This window comes from Chrysemys picta, chromosome 6, assembly GCF_011386835.1.
Source record: "Chrysemys picta bellii isolate R12L10 chromosome 6, ASM1138683v2, whole genome shotgun sequence".
Taxonomy (NCBI): domain Eukaryota; kingdom Metazoa; phylum Chordata; order Testudines; family Emydidae; genus Chrysemys; species Chrysemys picta.
In genome coordinates, this window is record NC_088796.1 from 21,423,673 (window position 1) to 21,435,920 (window position 12,248).

Genomic DNA, 12,248 nt, shown 5'->3' on the forward strand with positions numbered 1-12,248 from the left:
TCATTATAAAAGGCATAAAAATTAATAAAATATGATACATTTATCAACTAAGGGGAGCCAAGGACTGAACAGATTTGCAGCATGGTAGAGCAGTGGTTATTACTTCAGAGAATGGACATTTTCAAACATTAATGCATGACATCTCTAGCTGATTTCGTTTAGCTGAAGGAGGCTTGTGGTGTGTTGGAAATTTCTTTGAAACTTATACTGTAGTCTGAGGGATGTGAAAGAAAAAAAATCAACAATAGACAGACAGCTCCCTCCTACCTTTGCTGTTTTTTTTAGCAGGTAGTTTTCTTTGCTCTTCCTTCTCTTTCCTCTGAATTATGCCTGCATTAGCTTTCAGGGCCTTTTTAAGGCAACTGGAGTTCTTGCTGAGGTTTTCCTTTGCTTCTAGTCGGGGTTTCTTAGACAGCACCTTTGACAACATTTTCTTCTTACCCCCATCAGCCGAATGTCCACTGTTTGCTGTTTCTTGCTGACACTTAACGTCCTCAGGCCCAACAAGTAAGTGCTTGCAGGGTTTTGACCCCTTTTGAGTTTTTGTCTTCTCTTCTCTTAGTGTGACTGGATCAGCTGTGGTCAATGCTAAAGAGCATGGCTGAGATTCGCTCTGTGGCACCTCCTCCTGAAAACGACTGTACTCTGAGGCATATGTTGGGAGCCTAACTAAAACCCCTGTTACACGGTCTGATGAAATCATGTTTTGACTCCTGCCAGCCATGAATTGCCTGGTTTTATGATATTCAGTAGAGTTAGTTGTATTTCCACTCCTGTATGTATTACAGGGTGTTCCAATTTGCTGAGCGGAAGGAGTCCGGGATGGATCGGACTGTCCAGTACAATAACTTGTAATATGTTCCTCTTCCTCTGGAGTAATCAAAGCACGCATATAAGGCTCTACTTCACCTTCACCTAGACTATATTCAGTGGCTTCTTGAATTTGTTCTGTTTTCTTTTCACACAAGATTGTTTCCTTGTTTTCTTCAGCTGTTTTATGGCATTGACACTGCAATAGTTCAGGTGTAGTTTCCAACTTGTTCAAATGTTCATTCCCCTTAAGTACTATTTGTGTGGATTCAGACTGCACTAGGCTTTCTACACTGGAGTATCCTTTTACCAGTGTGTTGACAGTGGAGCCTTCTGTTTGGCTCATAGGTTCTACAGAGACAGATAAAGTTTCTTGTAAGTTCGTATGTTGGGTGGAAAGGATGGAACTATCCACCTTGTCACCAACATCTTTACAGTCTTGACTTGCAGTACTGTTATTTTCATTCCCAACATGTGTTATAGGCTGAAAGAAGCTAACTGGTGCCACCCGCCCAGAGTCATAAGTGGAATCTGTTGAAGAGTCCATTCTTAACTTTCTCCCAATCTTGCAACAATGGTCAAAGATAATTGCATTTCCTTCTGATGCTCCCTGCTGAGAATCTAAAGGCTGAATTTCTGAAATGCTGTCCAATCCTGGGAAACCTAAAGTTGCAATATTTTTTACCTCATCTATTCCAAGATCTCTCTTTTCTCTACCCATTTTGTTTTCTTCATCTTTTGGTTTTTCTAATAAAATTTCAGTTAAAAACTGCTCCTCAGACAATGCCTTGAAGACCACCTGCTGCACACCTATCTCTGTCTTACTGTTGTCTTGATCTGTATTTTTCAGTCTGTCCTGATACGTTACAGTTTCCGGACTCCTAATTAAATTATGTAGCTGTATAATGTAACTACAGTCCTGTGAATCAGAAACACTTTGGAAATCTTCACTGTCATTATCTCTTGAAAGATGGTAAGTGCCACAGTTACTGTCATTTTGTGCATTCAGGTCTGATTCATTTCCTTTTTCCTGAAAATTCTCTTCAGAACTTTTATTCACTTCTTTAACAGAAGAGTTCTTTTCACCTGTAAATTGATTGATATTTTCACAGGAGGAATTACTGGATAAATCCTCTTTTTGTACAAGATCAGGGAGATAAACACAATCTTTTATTTCTGGGTAGCTCTGTATAACAGGAGAGTCTTTAGTAGATAGTTCATCTATACATTTAATTATCTGATCATTTGTTAAATGTATATTCTGATCTGTATAAGGTAATTGACCAATGTAACTATCTGGTGTGTAAATTAGGTGTTCTTGGTCTTGTTCTAAATGACTACTTTGAGCCTTTATTAATCTGGGAGGAGATTCTGCATCATGAGATTGGAAAGAATTATTAGAGGCAAGCTTTCCTTCCTGGGCAGCAGTCATTCGAATAGATCCATTATCATCAGTTAATGCTTTGTTTGGCTTCTGCTCCAGCCACTCCTTGGCATTTAAGATATCATTTGTTAAAGCATGAGTGGCTGGTTCTTCTATTTTATTTCCAGTACTAGAACACAGGCCCATACCATCGGTTTCTGCAGTTTGTCTGAGAGAAGTGTTTCTTATGGATGTACTGCTACACTCTTCGACTGTTTTTAGTAGGCTATCAGAATCACTGCAACCCTCCATTGCTGTTCTTAGTCCAGTTGCCAGTGCTGTGACAGGTTCATTATCTTCTGTTATATTTACTGCAACAGGAGGTTCAGTACTGGCCTCTCCGATAAAGTTCACTGCTGTGGCTTTGACAACTGCAGGACTGATTTCTAAGCTCTCAAGCTTCCTATTTTCACATCTGAGGTGACAGTCTGAATCTTCTTCATAAAGAGGTTTCAATAGCTTGTCATGTGCTGAAGATGAATCAGAATCTCTACACTGAGGTTCCACAGATCCCAGAATTGCACAGCAATTTGCTTTGGGCAGATATTCATTACATGGTTCATCATAGAAGGTATCTGTATCACTGTTCTCAAGAGCACCACATGTTTTTCCTCTGTCCCCTTGGCCATCACTTAGCTCTGTAGGAGTCAGAACAGCACATAAAAGGTCTTGCTTATTAGTAATAGTATCAGTAATCCTGTAGAAAACAAGCTAATACATCATAGAATCATAGAGTTTAAGACCAGACTAGACTAGATCATCTAGTCTGACCTTCGTTCTGTATATCATAGGCCACTACCACTACCCAGCACCCACACACTAAACCCAACAACCAAAATAAGACCAAAGTATTACAGCCCACAGGAGATTAGATTTATGTGCCACAGGCAGAGAATAGGAAGGACTGAGGTGCACCAATGCTTGAGGCTCCCACAATGGCAGGAAAATGATTACATGTAGGATGACCAGACAGTAAGTGTGAAAAATCAGGACAGAGGGTGGGGGGGTAATAGGAGGCTATATAAGAAAAAGCCCGAAATATCGGGACTGTCCTTATAAAATAGGGACATCTGGTCACCCTAATTACATGAAATATACCCAGATAATCCTGACAAGTGACCTGCACTCACACGCAGCAGAGAAAGGTGACCCCTCTTTCTGCCAGTCTGACCTGGGGAAATATTCCTTCCTGACCCACATATGATGATCAGTTAGACCTTGAACATGTGAGCAAGAACCAGTCAGCCAAGCACCTGAGAGAGAAAGAGAGAGAGTGTGCTCGGTGCTACCCTGCCCTGCTCTCCCTGTCCAATGTCCCATCTCCAGCCGTGGCCATCCCTGATGCTTCAGAAGGAGATTAAAAAAATGTTGTTGTTACTTGTAATATTAACTCTTTGTTCCCCGCCTGGTTGTTGCTGATCGCTATCTCTCTGATCATGGGGTACATCGTGAGCAATACAGCTTTGTAAAGTCACATATCCTGTTTGTAATCCATTTTCACTGCTGATCATATTCAACGCTGGAAGGCTGGTTGTTGCAATGTCCCTTATTGGAGAAGTCGTGAAAATGAAACTCTCGTCTATTTTAGGGTCCATACACTGTTTCTTATATCTTTGCATAAAGCTTTCTGTGTTTGTTTCTTGTTCCTGTACCTAGGAAAAACAGGGAAAAGAGAAATATAAAATATTAAGATAACTGCTAGAGAGACCTGAACCAGGATCCTGGATCCAAATGCCCCGATCTTTGGCGAAATTTTGATCAACATGTCAACTTCCTGACTTGTACCTTTTTCTATCCTGGGCAGAATAAAAACACTCCATCTAAACAATCCTGAATTCAGGTGAAGTTCAGATCTGGATCCAAACTTTGTAGAATATCAGAATTGTGATACTGGATCAGATCAATGATCAATCTAGTCCTGCACCTTAAAAACAAACAAGCAAAGCCCAACCCCTTTACCTGTCATACTAACAAACAAATCAATCACACACATATAACTTTATCCCAAGCAGAGCTTTTATAGCCCCAAAAGGGGAAGAGCCAGAGACTCCATGAAATCCACTAGTGTCTTCGTTGTTGCCAATCTACTTTACATTTAAAGTGTTCAGATACTATGGTGATATGTGGCAATATAAAACAGATACATGAATAGAATACATATGCTTCAGAAGAAGGTACAAGAAATCCTGTAATAATTATGGAGTAACCTGTGGCTCTGACACATTTCAAGCAATTTCTAAACTTAACAAGTAGTAGAGTATCATTAGTATGTAAACTAATAAATAATACAACATTTTCTCAAGCCCCCATCAAGCACTGAGCCAGTCTAGGCTGGCTTCTGTGGGGCCCTGCTTCTTTTTCTTGTCTATTGTGAGTCTTGCATCTTATTCTCATATAAATAACATGTTTCCTCAGCATTGACAAGTCAATCGTGAAACGTTTCAGAGGAAGAACTAACATCCCACATTAATGTCCCGCTGGGTGCACTTAGAACAACACTCCAAGCAGTAAATACACAAATCTGGCCCAATAGTCAGCCACCTTGGAAACTAGAGATGATGTCCTGAGCTTTTAGTCCTTCTAGTCCAAGGCTGGGCACTGTGGAGGCAGCATGCTCAGCCTTGCAGGAGAGGGAGTGTCTTCTGTCACTCACAAGCTCTCTTCCTATTCTTTAAAGTGGCACTGAATAGCTCTGTAGAGTCGGGCATGTCCAGCCCTTTGCCAAATGAGGTCATTGAAACCTTGAGGACATCATTGGTGGACGTACAGGCAGAAAATCACATTCCTCCCACCCAACCAAAATATCCCAAGTCATTTCCTTCTATATACCTAAGAATAAAAAAATAAATATGACTTTGAATTAAACTTCAGTTTAATGTACACAGTAGGCACAGACCTGATTAAGAAGTCAGACAATGTTTTGGCCCACAGGGAACTTACAAAATTACAGACATCTGTCCTGAAATTAGAATTAAACTAGTGAGCCGTCCCTCTCAGAACTAGATTTTCACTCCTAAATCATTGTTTAAGAGGCCCTGCCATGCAATTGTTCACTAGTATTTTTCCTGATTCTATTCATCATTAAATCAATTCCACACAGACTGCGAGCATGTCTGTCTCACAGTACATGGAGAGCTATATAATTTTTCACCAGATGGAAATAAATTGGTTTTTTTTATGATTTTTGTTTTAAGGTTTCAATTACCTTTGATTTGCCAGAACAATACTGTATATCCTAATTTGAAGAAATTGGAAAAAACTGCAATTTAGAGTTTCCTTTTGAAAAATATTTACTTTCAAATACTTTATCAGCAGGATCCATGTCTCCCTCTAGTGGCAGGCCTCAACAATTACCACTACGCCCAGCTATGTGTTATTCATCTATTATTATGGTTGTTGTTGTTAATTAGCTCAAGTGGAAGGATGATGTGATTTTGAGGGTGATGATCACACGTTTGATCCTGCTAGTGACTACTGTGTGTGCGTTTGTCTGCACTCATGGTTTGTTACACCAGCTAGCTGTTTTTAAACCATAAATTAGCAATCATGTTTTTCCTGTGCCAAAGTAGACTATAATCTGGTTAAAATTAAGGAACATTTTTTGAAGTTTGTAAACTAGAGCCAACCTGACTATTCTGTTCCTCTGTTTAAGTAGTGCAAACTATCTGGCATGTTATCACTTACTAGATTTCCCAGGAACATGAGCTATGGTTTATACTCGTCCATCCCTAGTACTGCCTTAAACAAGAGTGAGAACATCATTCTCTTTATCCCGCCATGCTCCTGCAAACCTCTGCCCCCTTGAGATTTTATTGATTTGAGGTATTTTTCTGGTTATCATAGTAGATGGGCTAGAGGTGCAACATGCAGACATTAAATTCACCCAAGCTTCTGAGGGTTTGAATCTTGGATTTTCAACTTTTCTCCACCCATGAACTCAAAATAAGCCACTGTTTCCTCTCATGAGCTTAATCCATCCGATAGTTCTTTGCAACAGGTTATTGCTAAATTTGTGATGCGTGTGCAGGTGCTGGGTGGATAGACCTGGGAGCTGTGGAACCATTGTGTGTTGGGGTCTCTGGGTTAGGGCTGATAAGAGAGTGGGTGCTGATAAGTAAGTGGGTGGTGCAGGGTAAGGCTTTCTGAAAGTAGATGAGTGTTCTGTCTGTTTAGCGGGGAGCAGGTAGGTCGGTCCAGACTGGTCCTGAATGAGTTGCTGGGTGTTCTGGCAGAGGTGGGGCTGCTGGGACATCGGGCTAGGAGTTTCTGGGTGTTGGAGATGGGGGGATAAGGGAGAAAGATTGCTCCCTTCTGCTCTTGCCATTCTGCTGCCACTGCAGGAGCTTCTTCCCTCCCGTTTCTCCACTCAGCTTCAGAGAAGCTCTGCTTAAGTAGAATGGGGAGCTGACCGGGTGCTGTGAGAAGTAGGAGAGGGATGGATTTTCTCCTTCACCTAATTCCCAGAAGTCTGAATAATTTTAATGAGGGAGGGAGAAAAAGGAGGAAGGGAAGGTTTTTGTCCAAGACTTCATGGCCTTGACCCTCATCTCCCTCCAGCAGCACCCAGCAAACTTCAGACATCTCATCTTCAAAGCTCCTCGCCCAGTGACCCTGCACTCTACAGAGCCTGGAACCCTCAGCATGACCAGCCACAGCTCTCACATCCATAGCCAGCACTGCTCACTCTCTCTCTTGGTAGTCTCTTATGCCCTCTACAGAGAGCGGTGCCAGTCTCACACTTTGTCTCTGGGTTCAGATTCCAAACTTTCCCAGCCATTCAGGAGATTTTAATCTAGAGTTTGGCCTTGGCCCACCTCTTAGTATGGGTTTCATTTTCCAACCCTCTATTAATTCTCAGCCAGTCCTGAGCACTCTGTCCATCTACAGTTTTATCTCTACCACCTCCATTTTTCTCATCGCCTCCTGCAAGGTTAAAGTTTGCTCAATTTCCCATCGCTTACAGCCACTGCAGCCTAAGTCAGCTAACCTTTCACCAATATCGGCTGAATTCTTGCTAAGTAAGTCTGACATCATATGATCAGTCAGTCCATACCACCTACACATGTGAAACTGAAAATAGACAGCTGTTTCTTGGCCACTAGAAGCTATAAGCAAACTACAGGTTATTTAGAGAACCCTCCTTTCTGCCTATCTAGTCCATGTGTTTGTGTAGGTGTCTGTCGGTCTTGAGCATTTATAGGTGTCCATTGTTGTAGTGTCTAGGCACCAAGACATCTCTTGATTGCCAGTAAGTAATGTAATAATAATAATAATTAAAAAAAAAGAGCTTGTAACTAAGGGCCTCAGGTAAAAGACCAGAAAGTGGAATATTGTTTTCAGTCTTGTGGTGGCCACATTGAGAATTTATTGATTGATTATGAATGTGATGGTCCCAGTTGTGTATGATTAAGAACCCTGTGTTTTTTATACTGTAGAGTACTTAAATCCAGGCCCTTGTAACAAATTTAGAGCACTTCAGTGTTGTCATTTTTCATATTTTCTATAACACGTCATTTCAGATAGCACAGTTCTGGAACTGTGAACCTTGATTTGATTTTTTTCCTCTTCTGGCAAGAGAAAATTTCTATGCTTTAGTGCCTTCAGTACATTTTAACAATTGCTTCAATTACTGCACTGTCTGCTTGAGTCTAGGAAGATGAAAAAAAGCACTAAAAACCTGCACAATGGTTAATTATGCAAACTCTGCAGCACAAGTTATTTTAATTGGTGTGTGGTATGTCATACTGCCTGTTATGAGATGGTAGATAGAAGGTAAAAGACAATTCTATGTTCTGACTCCCATTGGAAATACGGTCCTTGTGGTCAGGGCCGGCTCCAGGCACCAGCCCAGCAAGCAGGTGCTTGGGGCGGCCAAGGGGAAGGGGCGGCACGTCGAGCTCTTTGGCGGTAATTTGGCAGCGGGTCCCTCAGTCCCTCTCGGAGGGAAAGACCTGCCGCCGAATTGCTGCCGAAGAAGAATACTGTGTGGTGGAGCTGCTGCCGATCGCAATCACGGCTTTTTTTTTTTTTCCCCGACGCTTGGGGCGGCAAAAACCCTGGAGCTGGCCCTGCTTGTGGTTTAATTATAAAAGCATGGTTATTGACAGCAAAGAAGTGATAAAAATCCTGGCAAATAGGCAAGTCAATGAGATCATAATTACACAAAGGGAGATGGATTCAACCACTCACAAAGCAGCCTAGGTGTCTCCCCTAGACCTAGCTCAGATTAAGTAATTTCAAGATCAGAGGCATGTAAACAGGCATCTAGCTTTGCCATAATATTGACAAAACCCTATCTGGACCAAAGACCAGACAGAAACAGTTACACTTAAATGAAAGTAAGAGAAAGTGTGTACATGTTCTGTCTGTTCTGCTTACTTTTAAATTAGAGAAGGTAGGGGCAGGGCTGGTTGTAGGCGTGGGTTAGCAGAGTAGTTATTTGCAGGGGGTGCTGTACTGCTGGTTGTTGTTTGTTTTTCTCTGTTGTGATTGGCCAGCCATTTTTGCTCTGCTGCGATTGGCTAGCTGCAAGTTTTTTTTCTTGCTGGGCCATTGGTGGGGGCATTGAAAACATTTTCTGCCTTGACCAGCAAAATGGCTAGGGCTGCTCCTGGAGAGAAGAGTAAGATGAAGAGCAACAAAGGCTAGGTCTACACTACCCGCCTGAATCGGCGGGTAGAAATTGATCTCTCGGGGATCGAATTATCACGTCACGTCGGGACGCGACAATCGATCCCCGAATCGACGCTCTTACTCCACCAGCGGAGGTGGGAGTAAGCGCCGTCGACGGGGAGCCGCGGAGGTCAATTTTGCCGCCATCCTCACAGCGGGGTAAGTCGGCTCCGATAGGTCGAATTCAGCTACGCTATTCGTGTAGTTGAATTTGCGTATCTTAAATTGACCCCCCCTGTAGTGAAGACCTGTCGAAAGAAAAAAATCCTCTATTCCTTGAGGGCTCCCTAAGACAAGGAGCATTTCAAGCTCGTCAGTTCCTGTGGGATTTAGAGAGCATGAAAGCTACCAAATCAACAGTCCTTCATGACATAAACAGCATGGGCAGATTTCCCCAGGCTGTCCTACCAATGTGTCTCAGCTGCAGGGGAGGCCCTAGATTAGCCGCCAGCAACTGGCGCTCTAGGCGAACCATGCAATCGGCACCCCCAAACCCCAAGGGCAGATCTAGGCTGAGGTTTTTGGTAAACTGGGAAACATTTTGCCCCTTTTTTCCTTTTAATGTTTTTTAAGCGTTTTTTTCCCCCTTCAAACAGAGGCTTAATTATTTGGTTTGTCCATCTGTCCGTCTGTCCAACCAATGTTTCTGAGATCAGATAAAACAGAGACATGAAATTTTCAGAATAGATTTGTACATGATAGCTAGATGGTATTTCAGTCTGGATTTCAAATAAAAATGCATTAAAAATGTTAATTACAATTTTTATTATTACAAATCCAAAATCATCCATTACACTATCTTGCTTTAACTGCCATTACCACCACATCCAATATAGAAAGAAATAGGAAAACTTTTCAATGAACTTTAACCTGTATTTACAAAACACTCCGAATAAAAACATGACTTTTCTTGCTTTAAGTTTTGAAAATTCAGTCACTAGTTCTTTTAGATCCAGTTTTCCAGCTATTTCATGCTCTATTGACATTGTGGCAAGTCCAACAAGTCTCTCTTGCACCATTGTTGAATGCAGATATGTTTTTATCAATTTTAACTTGGAGAAGCTACATTCCCCACTAGCTACGGAAACTGGCAAAGTTAAAAGAATGCATAGAGCTATAAAAATGTTTGGAAAACTGTCTGAGTTTATTTTCACAAACAAGCTTCAGTACTTCTTCAGGAGTGGAATGTTTCCTATGTCGTCTTGAAAAAGCCTGAAGCTCACCACACAAATCTGTAGCATCAATGTCTTTTGAATTTTCATGAGTCAATGCCGACTCCAGTTTTATACAAAATTCTCTTATCTGTTTTGCTGTTTTCTTTTGCAAACTGTGGATATCATATAGAAAGACAAATACTGACTCTAGCTGGTGCATCTGTTGAAATCTTTTGCCAACTGAGTGAATAGCAGTATCAAGGACTGCGAAGTAGAAATTCACTTTGAACCTTTGTTTTGGTTTCCGAATGGGTGTCTCGTCCTTCATACGAAAACTGCTGTTTCTTTTGCCGAATGCAAACTGGCTCTAGTTCAAATTCTGTCAGAAAGTCTATTTCTTCAATAAGCTCGAGAAAATCTACCAGGGTTCTTTCAAACCCTTCATCACTTCTGAATTCCTCCAGAATATTTTTAGTTTGCTGCAGTTTTTGAATAGCAGAATATATGTTCAAGTTCTTTTCCTGAAGCTGCTTACTAGTGAGGTTAATCTCGAAAAGGATATTATACCACAAAATGAGTGAAGTCACAAATTTGAACTTGGAAAGGCCATTTTCAAGAGCTTCTGCATCTGAACATGCCGTATTGCCAGATGATCCAGTAAAGGTAGTATCATCAGAAATTTCAATTAGGGCATCATAAGTGTTTCCAAGTTCATAGCGAAGAGGCTTCAAAGCATCAATGCGACTCTCCCATCTTGTCTGACTAAGTTGTTTCACAGTTAGAGAATTCACATGATGAGTCAGAACGTGTTGAGCCTGAGAAAAACACACTTTGCACCAGTCAAAGAAACTGCTTGCCTCCAAACAGCATCTAGCAGCATCACTGACAACCAAATTCAGAGAATGTGCACTGCATGGAACGAAAAATGCCCTAGGATTGATTTCCATCATTCTCCTTTGCACACCATTGTCTTTACCCTTCATATTACTCCTATTATCACAGCCTTGGCCACGTAAGTTTTCAACAGATAATGACATTGTTTCAAGCTCTTGTAGAATAGTTTCAGTCATAAATGCTCCAGTTGTCTCCTTCAGTGGTATGAAACCCAGAAAATGTTCCTTTATGAGCACTTCAACATTATCTTCATCTGCAGACTTTTCCATATCCACAAAATGAATGATCATCGTCATTTGTTCAAGATGACTCGCATCTGGTATACAGTCCAGTATTATTAAAAAGTATTTTGCAGAATGGGCAGCTTCAACAATTTTGTTTTTAATGGCATTTGCTAGGATTTGAATCAGTTCATTCTGCATATTTTTCCTAAGTAATGAACCTGTGTTTCATGATCAGTTATTTTACATAGATGCTCCTTTATGACTGAATTGAGAGACTTCAAGAGAGAATTGAAGATATGTTTTCCCAGTCCTTCGAACCATTTTCAGTAAGTGATGTACCAATTGCCTGATTTCTAAACAACTTGCAGCAAAAGCAAAGCACAGAGTCCTTTGACACTGAATATTGTATCCAGTTTTGATGAATTTCTTCCCCAATAATGAGTTTCCTCTTGTAATGCTGAGCAGAGAATTTTCTTTTATTTCCATCCTTAGGGAAGGGAAATTCATTAAGTTGTTCAGGTCCATATTCCATACTCAGCTCCTGAGGGTTTTCTTTTTCCTCTTTCTGCCATGGGGCATTTGAATATTGTTATGTACTGTGCTCCCAACTGCAAGCATTATGGGGTTAAGGATGGCTGACACACCCACCACATGGTTGGCGATTTAAACCACATTGCAGCCATCCCAACACATCTTTTCACTCCTTAAAGGTTCAGTGATTAGTAACATACACTCACTTACCTATTAAAATGGTTAGTTACAGCGTTTACAAGGAAACAAAATGACATTTTTCGACGTAATAACCCGACACCGGTTGTTTGGAAAATAATCCCCTTCCTCACGGTTACCCGCTTGGAGGGGGACATCATCACTTTCATAGTCTATTAAGCGTTAATGCTGTTACTTTTCTTTTATGGGCCTTATTTATTACATGTGAACCAGTTATATCAAAGAAAAGTTCATAATTATACAGCCCGATGATAACGCTAAGTTTAATAACACTTAAAGATACTAATATTTTGGATTTATAATGCTGAAAGACATTATTCTTTGTTCTTTGGCACCAAGAAA

General features: G+C 41.0%; 1 protein-coding gene across 4 annotated transcripts in view; it reads right to left on the reverse strand.

Annotated features, from left to right (window-relative positions):
• Positions 1-12,248, reverse strand: part of ALPK2 (alpha kinase 2) — a 72,477-nt gene that overhangs the window by 38,623 nt on the left and 21,606 nt on the right. For all 4 annotated transcript variants that reach the window (XR_010602125.1, XM_005303876.4, XM_065598821.1 and 1 more), the window contains exons 2-3: positions 3,612-3,885; positions 268-2,871 (exon numbers count right to left, since the gene is read on the reverse strand). Coding sequence is in view for 3 of the 4 variants with exons in the window: in XM_005303876.4 (XP_005303933.2) it covers positions 268-2,871; positions 3,612-3,885 (2,878 nt within the window). In the remaining variant the exon portion in view is untranslated. The remainder of the gene's footprint in view (positions 1-267; positions 2,872-3,611; positions 3,886-12,248) is intronic.